Raw genomic sequence first — 17,828 nt, forward strand, 5'->3', positions numbered from 1 at the left:
TGCAATTGCCTCAACAATCAAGCCTTCGGATACCTAGTTTCGAGTAGGAATTTTGTTTTGTACATCAAATTAAATTATTGTAACTTGGTTATTCACTCTGTAAATAAGACATTTTTAATCTATTAAAAAAAAAACAAACAGTAAAACATTGTTTCCCCCTTTTTACACGTTCAACCATGCGCAGGAAATCGACGGTAAAGCGCTTCTGCTGCTCAACAGTGACATGATGATGAAGTACATGGGCCTGAAGCTGGGCCCGGCGCTGAAAATCTGCAACCTGGTCAGCCGAGTGAAGGGCCGCCGGCACAACATGTCGTCGATGTAACCGGCCTTATTTTGTACTATTATTTTCCCTTCCTCCCCTCCCTACTCTCCCCATTCCTAATTTTATTTGGTTAATTTCCAAAATTTCCCGCCTCCTTCCTACCTCTCATTGTTTGTAGGTTTTACGTTTGCTGACTATAATGTATCCAAATTATAGCGATTTACAAAAAAAACTTTAACAAACAGATATCCCCGAAAAATACAAGAAAACTCGATGCAACGTGGATTGCGGAACACAGTGTGAGATAATTTATGATTACAAACAAAGGCATCGCAGTTGAACAGAATAAGATGAAGAGAAGGAAATTCACGTTAAACTAGTGGTAAGGCATTATAGCGTAAGACAGATCGCCGGAGGCGAATATTTGTATCAGCGCTATTGTTTTTTAAAACTATTTTCTTGTAGATTTTTTCCTTTCTTTTGTCAAAATATTGGGTAGCAATGCAAGAAAGGTAAATAAAATAAATGAGTGCTTATAATGGTTTAGTTTACCATAGAAAGAATTATTTACATTCAACGAGACGTGGTTGTTTCTTGCTACATTTATTCAGGTGTAAACAATATTCTTAAAGCATCATTTACAGCAAGTAGAACGGCATCAAAATACAAAACTACACCACAGCAAAGAATATTTATTCAACATTGCACGAAAACAATAAATCTGAAATAACGATGTCTAACAGAGTAAAAGCAGAGCATAGAAGAAGTATCCAAACAATACCTTTATTACACAACGATACACACACAAAACACACTCATTCTAACAACTCATAAAGCAGTACAGTACTAATCAAACAGCAGTTAGCCCTTAACTACAACACAAGTGTATGACCTAATAATTCTCCGTATCAGAAAACAGAACTTGAATATTCACATCAGTTGTTGCATTAGGTGTATAAGAAACACACAATAATTGTTTTCCCCTTCCTCCTCTTTCTTTACCTTTCACTTTGCAAAAATCAAAACATTTCAACTCTAGTAACAATGTTTATTCCGAAACACACACACACACCTGCAATAACAACAATTTATCAACACCCAATCGTTTTGTGTTTCATCGGTCAGGCCATAGAGAAAAACGCTTTGTTTGTCATTTTACAGAGAAAAAAAATAGTTTTAAAAAAGGGATTTCAGCCTCACATCATGCATTTCGCAATAGTCACAGTTAAATAGTACGGTAGCACCTGGACAACAACAAAAAAAAAACATCAATTTTTCCCTTATTTCGAGTGGAATCTTTCAGCTAGAAACCTGAACAAAATGTGAGACAGACAAACAAACAAAAAAAGTAGATTTGTACAGTTAATGTATCAAAGTGGCAGTCGATAAAAGGAAAATTACTGATAAAATAAAGAAGAAAGACCCTAGGAAGAACACAGAACACAAAAAATCAAAAACTTTTCACAAAAAGCCATCCACTGGAAATATCTCAACACACGCTCTGTGAAATCCTTCCTCCTTTCGCGACACGGACTGTCGGATGTTGTGGAACACGTGGATACAAAACGATATCAAATAGAGACAGATGTTTTTTGTGATGTTTGTGGAAAATTAGTCAAAGTTGTTTTTAACTCTATGAAACGTGATGACAACTTCCCTAACAACTTTTGACAATTTTGTTGTGAACAAAGTTAAATCGCTCAAGAGTTGTTTCATCCGCAACTTTCGTTCTGCAAAAAAAAAATCTCTGATTTTATGTTTTTCTTAACCCTCTACCACAGAGAACAGATGTATATCAATGAACAAACAGCATTGAAAAACGTGTGTAAAAATTCAAACCAAAATACGTTGAAAAGAGCTAGGGTGTGCACCATCCGCCTAGATGGCGCCACTTCCAAAATCATGATAGCCTACAGTAGCAGAACGTTGGACCATCTAATCACTACATAAAACATTCCGTACGAACGACATCAGACCAATGTCTGACTGTCCTTCATCAGAGGGTTGAAATTTTACGCGCCAAAGAAGGTAAACAAAACGAAATCGGACATAACATGTGTAAAGGGACTATTTTAAGTTGTCGCTTGAAAAATCATTTTTGAATGAAATTTCTGTTAGGTTTTCGTTAATGTTTATGCATTTTTGCATTATTTTTAGTCAACTGGAATTATACAGAAGCGAATTTTCTATTTAAACGAGGTTAACATTAATTTTCTTTCGGAATTATTGAGCCTTTTTAATTGTTAAGTCAAGTATTCTCAGCCGCGACGGTGGCGCCGCCAAGCGTATCCTGCACACTCTAATTTCTTTGATGCAAGATTGTATGCAACGCATTTTTTTAGTGCAACAGTGTTTACACACAAGTTAGAGCCTAGATGTACATCTGTTCTCTGTGCCTCTACTGCTCAAATTATTTTCGAAAGTTTTTATTTTTCCCGTGTTCAGGAGGTCATTTTGAGCAACTTTTGTTGTACGAAAAACTTTACTTCTCTTGTTTTATGTTTTTCTTGTTTTATTTTTAGTATTTTAATTTGCATTTATCTTGTTTAGTTCATGTTTGTTTTTGGTAGTATTTGGCATATTTTACCACCGAATATAATTACATTTTGCCTATCTAATTTTTCACGTTTTTACAGTCACTTTTTCATTTTTTTTTTTGCTTGTTTTTCACATTTCTTGCTATAGAATGGCATCATCATCATTTAAATTGTAAAACATTGCGTAGAGGCATAGTCTGAGACACTACAAAAATTACTGCATGCTTCTTTTTACTTTAATTATAGGAAATGTTAGTTAAAAACACAGCCAAAGTTGACCCCTAGAAAAATGACATTTTTAAAAACATTGGCAAAGTCACATAAAACAAGTCAAACTTCCAACCCTAAAATTTTCTAAAATTTTAAGAGTTCTTCTTTCCAATGCTTTTTAAAGATCAAAAATTGGTTGAAAAATGGATTTTTGGCGATTTTTTAGATCGAAGCCCGTCTAAAGGCGGGGTTAGGTTGAAGAGGGTTATTATGTTTTTAATATTTAGGAAACCCATACAACTCAAAATTTAATTAAAATGAGTTCGCAGAATTCTATTTTAATGTTATAAGTCAGAAAAAAAAGAAGAAAAAAATGTTGTTCTTGATTCCATTATTTGAAGTTGCTAAATTGCTAAATTATTAGATTATGACAAACAAACTCGCACCTTTTGACGGTTTGCCTGCTTTGTTTGCAGAAACGTCAGCCTGCATACATTTTCCTTTGTTTGCTAGTTGCGTGAACTGATTTGCAGGCCAAGGGCGAATGATACTGATAATACCTCTTTAGTTGACGCTTAGGCGAGGAACATCCTGGAAGGAGCGTCACTGACTACGTCCGTAGTCCTGTTAGATCATTTTTGATCAGGACAGTATAGCTCTGGTTCCTTGCAAGTGTCCTATTTTCTTACCTCCACGTTGGCTTGGTTTTCATGATGACCTTGCTGGTGGCCTGTGGAAACGGATCGTAAACCTTTGACCAGCGAGGGTCAGAGTGGAGACGGCTAAAAGAAAGGGGCGCGTCAATGTGGGAAAGGGAAATAATTTGTGATTGTAGACGGTATTGTTTTGATTCGTAGTATGTTGAGTCAACTGCTGTGGATGTACCTGAGCATCGCAGAACGGGGTTTCTCCTCTTTCCATTTCAGCTAACAGCTATCTTCTGTTTATTTTGTTTCACTGATTTTCTAAAACGGCTTCTGTTTACTATCCTCCATTTGATTTCGATTTTACTTATTTGATTCTCTTATTTCTCAACGCTTTTCCACTCTATTTTACCAATTGATGCTGCTGTAACAAACTGTCTGCTTTCCCTTAATTTGGCAGCAATGTCAATTTTGTTTATCATGTGCCTTTTCTTTATTTGTCTATTTGAATAATTTCTAATTCCTACTATCTTTCTTTTACTATTGATTCTTTACATAGCATATTTCCTTCACAGTCCATTGTCTTGAAACTTCACCTTTTTCTTAAGCAAGTGAGCTTCGAGCCCTTACTCAATTTATGGAATGATCAAAGGATTAACACGAATATTACTATTGTTTTTTTGATAAACTTTTCTAAAATGCTTAGGACCAAAATATTGTAACAAAACACCGCGACAAAAGAAATAGCAACAGATAAACACGACTCAACACTAGGAAAGATTTCAGGAGAAAACAATACACAGTAAAATAACAACTAGTTTTTGAATTCACACTAAAAATAAAACAGTTTTTGCTTTAATGAAAGTTGATAGGCACACTATAAATGGTTAGGCGCTTATACTTACATCAAACCCTACGTAATGTACCACCCCCGGCCGAGTTAAAATGCGTAACCGGAAAAGAAGGTGTGCATGCCTGGCACGAACACTCAAAGCGTGTTCTAGCGTGCTGCTCGTACTGACTCAGAGCAAGGGTGAGATGTAGGTGTAAGGGCAGTGCGTGTTCGTCGGGAACCTAGTGCATAAGATCGGTCAAGGCCCGTTCTTACACTGAAAATTGCGAATTGCGAATAGTTGCGTGAACTGATTTTTTCCAAGGCCTTCGGATAATCGAGTTTGGCCTGTTCAAGTACTTGGACATAATTAAAATATTCAAAATTAGTGCGTCCATTCCGGGATTTCTGGGATTTGTTTATATGTTGTCCCTGTTTTCCCGAAATAGACAAATTATTCCATTTTTTTCGTCTGGAAAATCTGTTGTGAAAATAGTGGAATTGTAGATTACTTAGTAGTCGATAGAAATTCAGAGGAATTAAAATTGTTGAAATTTTAGTGTATACAGACCCAAAAAATGTCTAATTCTTTATTTTGTATTTTTAATATATGTTTAAAAGATTTGGTATTCTTTTTACGTTTATCAATGATTCTTTTTCAATTCGAAATATTTAAATGTTAATATTTTTTTTTTTTTCTGGGGTACCGGAATCTGGGCGAATCAGTACAAATTTAACGAATTGGGACAACTGTTTAATTCATATTTGATTTGAGCAACTAAATTAGCACACCGATTTCCAAATTCAATGCTTTAAAATGAACTCTCCCTATCCAGACTATAGTCCCGATTTATCCCAGTTGGCGGTAGTGACCTCAATGGAGTTAAAAGATAATTTGAAAAAAAAAGTTATACCAAATTCTTAACTTGAATAAAATTTAACATTGACTGGACCTCTACAATCATAGTTATTCAACTGTCTCATTGCATGTAGAAGCACTTGGCAGGGTAATTAGACACTCTACTAACATCAATACTTTTCTAGCAAAACATCTTATTTTTGTATTGTTCCATTGCAGGTAACTTGCCTTATACATTTATAAGCAATTTTTCCAACTTGAAACTTCAATAAACAAAAGTTAAACAAAAAAAATAAAATGAAAAATATCCATATATTTATAACAAATAACTTAATATCTTTGCAGGCCAAGTGCGAATGATTCTGATGATATCTCTTCAGTTGACGCTCAGGCGAGGAACATCCTGGAAGGAGCGTCACTGACTACGCCCGTAGTCCTGTTAGATCTTTCTTGATCAGGACAGTATAGCTCTGGTTCCTTGCAAGTGTCCTATTTTCTTACCTCCACGTTGACTTGGTTTTCATGATGACCTAGCTGGTGGCCTGTGGAAACGGATCGTAAACCTTTGACCAGCGAGGGTCAGAGTCGAGACGGCTAGAAGAAAGGGGCGCGTCAATGTGGGAAAGGGAAGTAATTTGTGATTGTAGACGGTATTGTTTTGATTCGCAGTATGTTGAGTCAACTGCTGTGGATGTACCTGAACGTTGCAGAACGGGGTTTCCTCTCTCCTTTCCATTTCCAGCTACCATCTATCATCTGTTTATTTTGTTTCACTGATTTTTTAAACGGCTTCTGTTTACTATCCTCCATTTGATTTCGATTTTACTTATTTGATTCTCTAATTTCTCAACGCTTTTCCACTCTATTTTACCAATTGATGCTGCTGCAACAAACTGTCTGCTTTCCCTTAATTTGGCAGCGATGTCAATTTTGTTTATCATGTGCCTTTTCTTTATTTATCTATTTCAATAATTTCTCATCTTCCTGTAAATTGCCCTCAATACAATCTAAGCATGTTTGTTACCTCTATTTATTAACTATTGTTAATTTCTTTATCTTCTTCATAAATTACTATCTTCCTTTTACTATTGATTCTTTACATAGTATATTTCTTTCACTGTCCATTGTTTTGAAACTTCACCTTTTTCTTAAGCAAGTGAGGTTCGAGCCCTGACTCAATTTATGGAATGATTAAAGGATTAACACAAATATTACTATTGTACTTTTGAAAAACTTTTATAAAATGCTTAGGACCAAAATATTGTAACAAAACACCGCGACAGAAGAAATAGCAACAGATAAACACGACTCAACATTAGGCAAGATTTCAGGAGAAAACAATACACAGTAAATAACAATTAGTTTTTGAATTCAAACTAAAAATTAAACAGTTTTTTTGCTTTACTGAAAATTGATAGGCACACTATAAATGGTTAGGCGCTTATACTTACATCAAACCCTACGTAATGTACCACCCCCCGGCCGAGTTAAAATGCGTAACCGGAAAAGAAGGTGTGCATGCCTGGCACGAACACTCAAAGCGTGTTCTAGCGTGCTGCTCGTACTGACTCAGAGCAAGGGTGAGATGTAGGTGTAAGGGCAGTGCGTGTTCGTCGGGAACCTAGTGCATAAGATCGGTCAAGGCCCGTTCTTACACTGAAAATTGCGAATTGCGAACAAATAACTTTATATCTTTGGTTGCTTAAAGTTAAAACTCAATAAATATGCCAAAATCACTTTCAATACATATTTTGAAAGATTTCTACAGATTTTGAGAAGTTTAATGAAGAAAAATCAAAGTGTCTCATTGTTACCCATAAACTGAAATGAGTGGGGAACAATGAGTAAGGCCTGGATTCTGGGTATATCCTAAAGTTTGGTCAAATCTAACGAAAGGACATTGTAGCCCAACTCATATCCTATAAAACATCGAAAGAAATCTGAAAATTTATAAGTTTTGATGTTAATGGTAGCCTACGAGGGAAAAAGTATGTTTTGCCCGAATTTACTTTTAAACCCCAGAATCAAACATGTATGAAAAACTTTGCAAGGGAGCTTCCAAAACCAAAGCCACTCTTATGGCAGAAGTGTATCCAGTAGACACACTTGTAACAGTTCTATTGGGGGGGATGCGATTAGCGACTGGTGAGGTGATGGAACGGAACCAAAACTTGGTTTTTTGGGCAACAACCACAACTGTTTCCGCCAACCAATGACCCGGAACGACCGTCCCTTTGGAAACCCTCTCGCTTAAGCGCTAGTGTAGCTGAAGGCTACACTGCGAAAGGGCGTGTTACTTGGAGAACCCGGCTCAGCTTCTCAGGGCAGGTCAAGTGAGAACCACTTATTAAAAGCGCATCAAAAAACGAAGATAGATATCGAACAAGGAACTCAAAAACCACAAGTCTGTCGAAAGTGCGTTTCGTAAAAGAATCAAGCCTAGAATTAAACTTAACATCCACTTGTTTATTCTCTAGGGGGGGCAGGGTTTACAGTTTGGGGTCACGTGCACGTGTAAGGGGAGAGATCTCTTAAATCTAGTCTGACCTGCTACAGCCTAAGGCTGTTTTTTTGTTGTTGCTGCACTCTCAGTCGCCGGCGTGGTCCACTGGCTCGAGGATTTAGCGCGTCCTCTACGGACTCGCACGCCTGTCCGATTCTCGATCGGAAGTTGGCCAGCTGGGCTGGCGTGAACGACTGGGTCCTCTGGCTCACGTGCGTTGGCGGGCACGCTACGGACACGTTGCTCTGCTGCAGCGGCTGCTGACTCGCGGTATCGCTACTGTTGCTCGGCGGATGAACGCCGCTGACGACTACGCTGCCGGCCGGTACTCGCGATCACAGGTGCTGATCTGCTACTGCTACGTCTGGGCGGGCTCTCGGGCCGCCTGGTACGAACGCTGCTACTGGGCAGGACTCCCACGTTGGTGAGACTTCGCTGGGACACGTGGCACTCGATCTTGGCACTTCCAGGCGCCGGTGAGGTCCACTCGCTCAGAGATTTGACGCGTCTCCTACGGACAACTCACCTGCCGATCGTTGTCGGATTGTTCGCCAGCGATGCTGGTTGGAAACGGCTGGGTCCAATGGCTCACGTGCGTTGGCGGGCACGCTACGGACTCGTGCTTCGAGCTAAAGCTGCTGGCCACGTGTCGCGGGTCAATCGCCGGTTCGAACGGATGTAGACGAAAGTCGATGGTGGTCCAGTGGCTCAAGGTTGATGGCGGCAACCTCTACGGACGACACCACGTGGCCGCGTGGGCGGCTCAGCGGGCCAGCTATGCTGGAGCCTCGTCGACGATCGCGTCCTGTGGCTCGGAGGGGATGGTGTGGCCTCCTACGGACTCTCGGCGGACCCTGGCGGATAGGCACGGTTCGTTCGCTGTGCGGGCTTGCTTGGGCTGCTCCGGTGTGAAGCACGCGGTGGCGTGGTGCTTACCTCACAGTGCTGCACCGCGTTGTGAAACGTTCGCAGGTGCTGGTGGGGTGTAGAACCTACCGAAAGAACCTTCGCCTGAAGGTTCTACGGGCGAAACGGGGCAACTTAGATCACTGGCCTAATTTAATGTATTTAATTACCTTTGGTTCTGGTTTGTAACAACACGCCCGCGGGGGGGGGAGCGGAAAAACGCTAGTCTAGCGACTTGGGCCTAATTTCACAAAATTGGTAAAGTGATCTAAATTAATTAAAAGAACTACAATAACTCGGGAGTGAACTCACGTCCAAATACACTTCGCTTTGCACACGCGGGCTTAAATTCAACGGCTTGGCTAATTGGCAGACTTGTAAATTTTCGCAACTACTACACTTCCCTAAATGCTGGTGATCTTCACTAGCGCACGATCTCGGAGCAAATGGCAGAGAGCCCTTGACGACACTAGGTCGAGACCTTGACCGCGAAAAATGGCTCACTCGTGGCCGGCTCTGATTGGTCAAGGCCGAGTCCTACTCGCAAGGTGCCCTGGTTGCTAAGCACTTAGCGGAAAATTGAGAGAGTTTCGGCCAGGTCAATATATCACACGATCATCGTCTACGGGAGATGTAGAGTTGACCTATTTTTTTAAATTTTTAGTTCCGAAACTCACCACCTCACCCAGTTGGCGCTCGCTCATTTAGGGGAAATTGATGATCGCCCATGATCGTTCTTAATATGGTTACACACTTTCCCCCCAAATATGAGTTTGGTTGAAACTACGACTTGTGAAAACCATTTTATCATTGTTCCCTATGTCTCATTGATGACTACTCTACCCTAGACTCTAGGTCAGTCCAGGTGTAGGAGTCGTCTCCCTAGAAAATGTATACTTGCACCGGTAGAGTCGCTGGCCGGCAGTTGGACTCGCAATCCAAAGGTGGTTAGTTCGAATCCCGAGGTGGATAGGAGCTAGATGTAAAAAGGGGGTTGGATAGTCTCACTGTTTCAAGCTTTTCGGATACATAGTTTCGAGTAGAGGAATCTTGCAATAGTGAACGCCTTGGGCCATGCTGTAGATCGAACAATTTGATTTTCTATAAATTGCCTCTTAAAATTTGCTGTAATTTACGTTTTACTTTTAACGTTGTGTTAATTGAGAACCGCTTAGTATGTTCATTTAAGAGATCCAAAATTGCCTCTTAAAATTTGCCGTAACACTACATCGATTAGAAAAAATCCCTTCTCAAGGCAAAGATTCCCATACAATCACAGAGCTGGGGCTTTTCCAACATATGATGGTTCTTTTTAGAAAGGAATTTGAAGTTTCGCGTTGCCCTTTTTTTTGCTCAAAAATCATTTATCGTCAGAACGAACATGAAAGCATGCTTATTCATTACTCAACTTGCTTAAATTCAACAAAACGCGATCATAGGAAAATTGACAGCTTCTCGAAATTTTCTCACAACAGATAGAACACCACAAATACAAACTTTGTTTAACATCAATAAATTCGATGAATTTACGATTCTCTCCAAAGAATTACCTAATGAAAAACCTGTAGAAATTTGCGCTTACAATCACTTTTAAACTACATAATTTCCTTCACTAAATATCACAGAAATCATTCTTGCAAATAACACGGCGTGCAACAAAATAAACCAGAAACAATCTGCTGAACTTGCAGTGACGCACCAGTTGATGCTGATGTTGCACGCTGTACTGCGACATTTGAAGCTGTATAGATGATGTCACAATCGCACGAAACAAATCTCGACACGCGATGACGCTACGCGCACGGAATCCAATCGTGGATATTCGTGTTTTATTTACCTCGAACACATATGACGAAATAAGACGGTATAAATTAAAATTGATCTGGACATTTTTAAAAATATAAATGAAAAAATGTGTTGTTTAAAACAAATTAAATAGGGTTTCCAGTTTTAACAATAATATCCTTTGAAACCATGAAAAAAAATCTTCAAAAAAATATAAACAACACAATTTTCTGAATCAAATTTCGGCAGAATGTTCATAATGTAGATACAAGTAGCACAAGTGTTATTTTAACTTATCGTACGTTTCTCTATATTAAAAAGGTCATTAAATTCATAAACAATAAGGATTATTAGTCGGCCTATGGTAATTTCAAATCATATTCTCAACAAATTGAAGTATTTTTTCCAAAATGTTTAGGTGAAAATATAATTTTACCCATCACTTTGAACTTATCACAATCTTGCATGCAAAGCACAGGCTTGCATACAAGCCGGCGCGCGTGTACTGCGCAAGTGGTATCCAAAGCAACACGGACGGTGTTGTTTCAGACAAAAAAGCCTACTGAGCAACATCGCCACCCACCAACATAAGAATGGCATCCAAGCAGTGTGTTGCGCAACATAAAATCAACCGTGGTCCGGTTGTTCTGTACCCAAAAATCTCCCCAATCCGGTCGTACCTGACGCGACGTGACACGGCCAGGCTGGCTTTGGAGTTCCGTTCCGACACCGCGCAGCATGCGTTCAGTTCTCATCGGTTCTTCTAGCGCTACGGACACGGACTACTGCGACCGCTTCTCGTTCAGCGGCGGCGTTGCACACCTTGTGCGGAGCAGGTCATTAGATTGCCCGAAACAAACAAGTCGCGGCGGTCTCGCGGAGGTGTGCCGCACAACAATACCAGCGAAACTGCTTAGCTGTGTTGAGGTGTCCCAACCATACAAGCTCACCTGGAATACCTGTTGAGTCCGGGGTGTTTGTGTGAGTGTTTCGCGTGTGTGCATACTGATTTTAAGATGTGCGCGTGATAACTCGCGCCGCTGCTGCTCTGCGCCTACTCATTTATGCGACTTCACAGTGCGCCGCAGCGATCTTTGCGCAGAGTTCGGGCCATGAAGTCACCACTTCTTGAACGGGAGACGCAACAGGCTGTGCAAGGTTCCGCTGGAAAGGGTTGCTAGATATTTTTGGGGGAAGAAACAGAACGAAACAGTGTGATTTAGTGCAAACAAAGCCAATTTGGGGCACGGAGTGGGAGTGAGCTATCGAAAAACCGCGGAATACTTGGAAACTTGCTCCAGGAAAGGGCAAAAGTGAGTAAAGTACGTGAACCGCGAGGAAGTTAATATTACAAGAAGAAACGCCCGAAAAGAAGTGGCGCACAAGTGTTGGGTACCCCACGAAAAATTGAAGAAAAAAAAAGTCGGATGGAACAAGACTTGCCCGTCATTTCCGCTGTGGATTAGTGCTGAAGAGATCAGAAGAGTTCGGAAGGTTGATAGGTGGTGGTGGTATTGCATGCAGATCATCCGCGTGGAGTACCATATGGGCACATGAGAAGGAGTTGGTGTTGAAGTTAGAGTGGAGTCAGCATAAGTCATCAGGTGGTGTTGCAGCAAGTGAAGAACACACAGTCAAGGTGAGAGAAGTGAGCTGATTTGAGTTTTATACTGGCAACATTAAATTACGCTGAGTTGATTAGAAAAACAAACATGTTCATGACAAACTTAGCCATGTTCCATACAAATGGATTATTTCTAAGGTTGTGATAAAAGTAAAAACATTTTGTAAAGAATTTTTGATTGGGTTTGAAAATGTGTGAAATTAAAGCATCTGTCAAATAAAATATTCAATATTAAAGTCATTCTAAGTGACTTTTTTTTTGTATTTTCGAGCAGTTCAAATGCATGTTGAAGCAACATTTAAAAAAATCATAGGCATTTTGACATCTACAATGGTCCTACTCATTCAATTCAATTCAATTCATTTTATTTACCGAAATAACAATTTTACAACTTGTGTGAATGGCGGGTTCATAGAGATTTGGTGTTCCTTGCAACTATTTCCTTTTCACTAACCGCTTGGTAACAGATGGTTCTTCAAATGCAATTAGCATAGCATAGCATAGCATAACGGGTCTGCACCACGCTGTAGGGGGTGCCACAATGGTCAATTCAATATTCTTAGACAATTTGATTGCTGCCCGGTACAACCAAGAATATCTAAGAACGTAAATTTCCACACTGTGCTCCAAGGCTACGCCCATACAGTCCCGTGGGGATTTGGGAGGGGATGTTTTTGTTGTTCACTAGTGGCAAAAGTGCAGGGAACCCATGCGACTTTTAAAAGTGAACGGAATATTTTTGGGAGGTTTGGAATGGGGGTTAGGGGAATTTCATCGGGCCGATGAAAATGGTTAAGTGCGTAATGTATTTAATGATTTGAATGTTTGTAAGTGTAAATGTGAGTCTGTAGTGTATTATCTAATAAGCATATAGTTTTGTAATAATGATAAATAATAAATATAATAAATATAGTAAATAAAATAAATATAATAAATATAATAAATACAATCAAGATGATTCCAGGAAGCTGTAAAAAAACAGTGATTTAAAATATAAATGCTCCAGATGGTTCCCATGCTGTTTTAGAAAGTTTCGTTAATTTAAGCAATTTGATCATATATGGTATGAGGAGATGGTATATTACAGGAAAGGAATAGGATAAGGAATAATATGAACATTTAAATAAATCATATAGTGAGTAGACAAATTTACATGTAAGCATTTGATTTAAAATAATTCCAGGAAGCTGTAAAAAATGAAAATAATTTTAAAACTAATACTCCAGATGGAAACACACATAAAACAACAAAGACACAAGAATCCTAAAACGCGGCTTCGCACCTTCCACATAATTCGACATGAACACGATCACGAATACAGCACAAAAAGAACGCCACAAAAATCCATCTTTCCGCGCAATAATATTCATTAGCACAATGACCCCCCTCACCGCATGCATGATATGAACACGATCACGAATACAGCACAAAAAGAACGCCACAAAAATCCATCTTCAACAGATGGTTCTTCAAATGCAATTAAACAAAAACTAGGGAAAATTTGGCCAAAAAAACCTAGTGAGATCGAAACGTCCTACTCATTCGGAATATCTACAAACTTGAAAAACTTTTTTTTGGAACACAAAAATTGTATTTTGCTCAATTTTGGAAACACAACCGCTGGATTGCTGTCCCAGAATGGACAAATTCCAATCCCGAAGAATTTAAATAACAAATTACCATACCAATAATTATTGTAAATCGGTTTAATTCTGGGCACTAGCGTGCCCAGGTCCTCAAGGAAGGTGGGGCAAAAATATTAGAGTTTTGAAAATTTCGTCGTTTATGGACACCCCCTGCCCAATTTTAGAACAAATTTCCGAGGATGGTGGGGCAACTGCCCCATGTTGCCCCACCCTGGGCACGCTAGTGATTCTGGGGTACACGGTACCTTTTTCATTCAAAAAGATCATCATTAAAAGAACTGTATTTGCAGGCCAAGGGTGCATGATACTGATGATACTCGTCGGTTGACACCCAGGCGAGGAACATCCCGGAAGGAGCCCACATACATCCGTAGTGCTGTTTGGACAAAACAGCATGGCTCTGGTTCCTTGCAAGTGTCCTATTTTATTACCTCCACGTTGGCTTGGATTAGTCATCATGATGACAAGGTGTAACCTAGCTGGTGGCCTGTGGAAACGACTCGTAAACCTTTGACCAGCGAGGGTCAGAGTGGAGACGGCTAAAAGAAAGGGGCGCGCCAATGTGGGAAAGGGAAGTAATTTGTGATTGTAGACGGTATTGTTTTGATTCGCAGTATGTTGAGTCAACTGCTGTGGATGTACCTGAGCATCGCAGAACGGGGTTTCTCTTCTTTCCATTTCAGCTAACAGCTATCTTCTGTTTATTTTGTTTCACTGATTTTTTAAAACGGCTTCTGTTTACTACCCTCCATTTGATTTCGATTTTACTTATTTGATTCTCTTTTTTCTCAACGCTTTTCTCATCTATTTTACCAATTGATGCTGCTGTAACAAACTGTCTGCTTTCCCTTAATTTGGTAGCGATGTCAATTTTGTTTATCATGTGCCTTTTCTTTATAATTTCTCATCTTCCCTGTAAATTGCCCTCAATACAATCTAAGCATGTTTGTTACCTCTATTTATTAACTATTGTTAATTTCTTTATCTACTTCATAAATTACTATCTTTCTTTTACTATTGATTCTTTACATAGTATATTTCCTTCACTGTCCATTGTTTTGAAACTTCACCTTTTTCTTAAGCAAGTGAGGTTCGAGCCCTTACTCAATTTATGGAATGATTAAAGGATTAACACAACTATTACTATAGTACTTTTGAAAAACTTTTCTAAAATGCTTAGGACCAAAATATTGTAACAAAACACCGCGACAAAAGAAATAGCAACAGATAAACATGACTCAACAATAGGGAAGATTTTCAGGAGAAAACAATACACTGTAAATAACAATTAGTTTTTGAATTCAAGCTAAAAATAAAAAAGTTTTTGCTTTAATGAAAGTTGATAGGCACACTATAAATGGTTAGGCGCTTATACTTACATCAAACCCTACGTAATGTACCACCCCCGGCCGAGTTAAAATGCGTAACCGGAAAAGAAGGTGTGCATGCCTGGCACGAACACTCAAAGCGTGTTCTAGCGTGTTGCTCGTACTGACTCAGAGCAAGGGTAAGATGTAGGTGTAAGGGCAGTGCGTGTTCGTCGGGAACCTGGTGCATGATCGGTCAAGGCCCGTTCTTAGCATAGCATAGCATAGCATAGCATAACGGGTCTGCACCACGCTGTAGGGGGTGCCACAATGGTCAATTCAATATTCTTAGACAATTTGACTGATGCCCGGTACATCCAAAAATATTCAAGAACGGAAATTTCCACACTGTGCTCCAAGGCTACGCCCATACAGTCCCGTGGGGATTTGGGAGGGGATGTTTTTGTTGTTCACTAGTGGCAAAAGTGCAGGGAACCCATGCGACTTTTAAAAGTGAACGGAATATTTTTGGGAGGTTTGGAATGGGGGTTGGGGGAATTTCATCGGGCCGATGAAAATGGTTGAATGCGTAAAGTATTAAATGTTTTGGAAGTTAGTAAGTGTAAGTGTGAGTCTGTAGTGTATTATGTAATAAGCATATAGTTTAGTGATGATAATATATATAATCTAAATGATTCCAGGAAGCTGTAAAAAATAGCAATAATTTAAAATACAAATTCTCCAGATGGTTCCTTTCCTGTTATAGTTATAAACTAACGACACTAGTTTATGCAATTTGATCATATATGATATGAGGAAATGGTAAGATAAATGAAAAGGAATAAGATAAGGAATAATTTGAACATTTAAATAAATCATATGGTGAATAGATGAATAAACATATCGACATTAAATTTGAAAATAATTCCAAGAAGCTGTAAAAAATAACAATAATTTAAAAAGAAATGCTCCAGATGGCTGTTATAGTATCGATAGTTTATGCAATTCGAATATATAATATATGGGGAAATGATATAATTGAGGATTAGGAATAGGACAAGGAATGACATAACAATATAAATAAATCATTTAGTGAATAGATAAATAAATATTAGCAGTTAATTTAAATATGATTCCAGGAAGCTGTGAAAAATATAAATAATTTAAAAACTAATGCTGCATGATTGGAATGAGTATAAAGCACAATAGAATACGAACAAAATCAAGTAGGGCTTTAACACACAACACAAAAAGAACGCTCTCACCCGGGGCAAAGCATGCTTCGCAGACGCCTTCCTTTTACTTGATCGATGCTGCCTCCTTCTCTCTGGGCGACGGACGAGCGTTGAACCGTACTCCATCACCTCTTAGCAAGCACGCGGGGCTGCCATCGGCGCTGATGCCATCGCAGTCTCGCTTCCGCACCATCAAATGCAGCCACCAACAAAGAAACCGAGAGAGGAGCCGCCTCTCTTGATGTGGACAATCACTCCACATCTAGCTCACTTCAATCAGCCGCCCCACAAACCCCCCTCACTGCTCAGTGTGCAGTGCACACACGCACAACACTGTCGCAAGATGCGCGCTCCGACAAAAAAATCAGTAACAACTTTTCAATAGGGCGAAACCCTAAGATGTAAACTGAGTTTTTGTCAGAATCATATAAAGCGAACAAAACTGATCCTAAAACACCCTCCATCATCACAAAATTCCGAAAATACGTAGTTTTACAAGCAAAAAACAAAAGGGCTAATCAACAACATCAATCAAAACAAACCAAATTGAGTTTCCGCCCTTGTGTTTTCATCCAATCACGAGGGCGAATGTAGTGTTTTCTGCAAGTTCCGACGTATATTTAGAAACACCAAATTTTCGTTATAATTTAGTGAATTTTAACCTGACAATCCTCAAAATGGATCAAAATGTATGTTTCTGATGTCTCTGACCACAATTCCACAACAAACACAGATTTGTATGATCCTAAATACATAACTTTTTAATTTCAATTATTGTAGTATCGGATCTGGTCTGGATTCACAATCTAGATATGAAGGTCCATAATTTACCGGTTCTTGGAACATCCGGGGATTCTGGGTCTAGCAGTTGCAGGACAAAAAGTTAGTGTAGGGAGGTTTAGGAAGAATGCCGTACAAAATAATCGCCTCCGTAACCATTGAAGCTATGCAAAGATAGAGAAGGCAGGATGGTGTCGCGGGGTGGCCTAGTCGTCAGGTGCCATGTCTCCCACTTCCGGCGGGGACACCCCAAGGAACGTCACTTCAATATAGACCACATCGTCAAACCAACTTGCTACTTACGGTGTATCGATTCTTGGCCTGAATCGAACTCCTTCTGAAGGCTTTCTAGACCATTTTTTTATCACTGAGGTTGCAAATATCACTGTATTATCACTGACTGTAACGTTTCACAATGATAAAATAGTTGTTTCACCACTTTTTTCTTTAAAATCCCGAAAAATGAACAAAAAACAAAAGGGCGAATCTGTTGTTTACTTTTGCTTTGCGGCGTAACCTGACGGGCTAAACCGTTGTTTTGGTTGAGTGGGTGGCGAATACGGTGGGGCGAAAATGGAGGCACGCTCTTCAAAAAGGCGTAATTTGTTTTTCTCAATTTTTAATAGCAAAAACACCTTAATTAATTTCAAATTGCTCTCTATGATGAAATTATTGCTATTTTCTATTACGTTTTG

The 17,828-nt window shown here is 39.4% G+C and overlaps 3 protein-coding genes across 3 annotated transcripts in view; 2 read left to right on the forward strand and 1 right to left on the reverse strand.

The window, feature by feature from the left end:
* Positions 1–1,879, forward strand: part of LOC6039790 (polycomb protein Scm) — a 21,430-nt gene extending 19,551 nt beyond the window's left edge. The window contains exon 5 of the mRNA XM_038266162.1: positions 185–1,879. Within this exon, the coding sequence (XP_038122090.1) occupies positions 185–325 (141 nt within the window). The 3' untranslated portion in view covers positions 326–1,879. The remainder of the gene's footprint in view (positions 1–184) is intronic.
* The window catches only part of LOC119770742 (sentrin-specific protease-like), a 23,508-nt gene extending 13,091 nt beyond the window's left edge, over positions 1–10,417 (reverse strand). Inside the window, exon 1 of the mRNA XM_038266165.1 lies at positions 10,307–10,417. The gene's annotated coding sequence lies outside the window, so the exon portion shown is untranslated. The remainder of the gene's footprint in view (positions 1–10,306) is intronic.
* An 842-nt stretch (positions 10,418–11,259) lies between these two features.
* LOC6039793 (trophoblast glycoprotein) overlaps positions 11,260–17,828 on the forward strand; it is a 74,548-nt gene continuing 67,979 nt past the window's right edge. Inside the window, exon 1 of the mRNA XM_038266163.1 lies at positions 11,260–12,180. The gene's annotated coding sequence lies outside the window, so the exon portion shown is untranslated. The remainder of the gene's footprint in view (positions 12,181–17,828) is intronic.

This window comes from Culex quinquefasciatus, chromosome 3 (assembly GCF_015732765.1).
Source record: "Culex quinquefasciatus strain JHB chromosome 3, VPISU_Cqui_1.0_pri_paternal, whole genome shotgun sequence".
NCBI classification, from domain to species: Eukaryota; Metazoa; Arthropoda; class Insecta; order Diptera; family Culicidae; genus Culex; species Culex quinquefasciatus.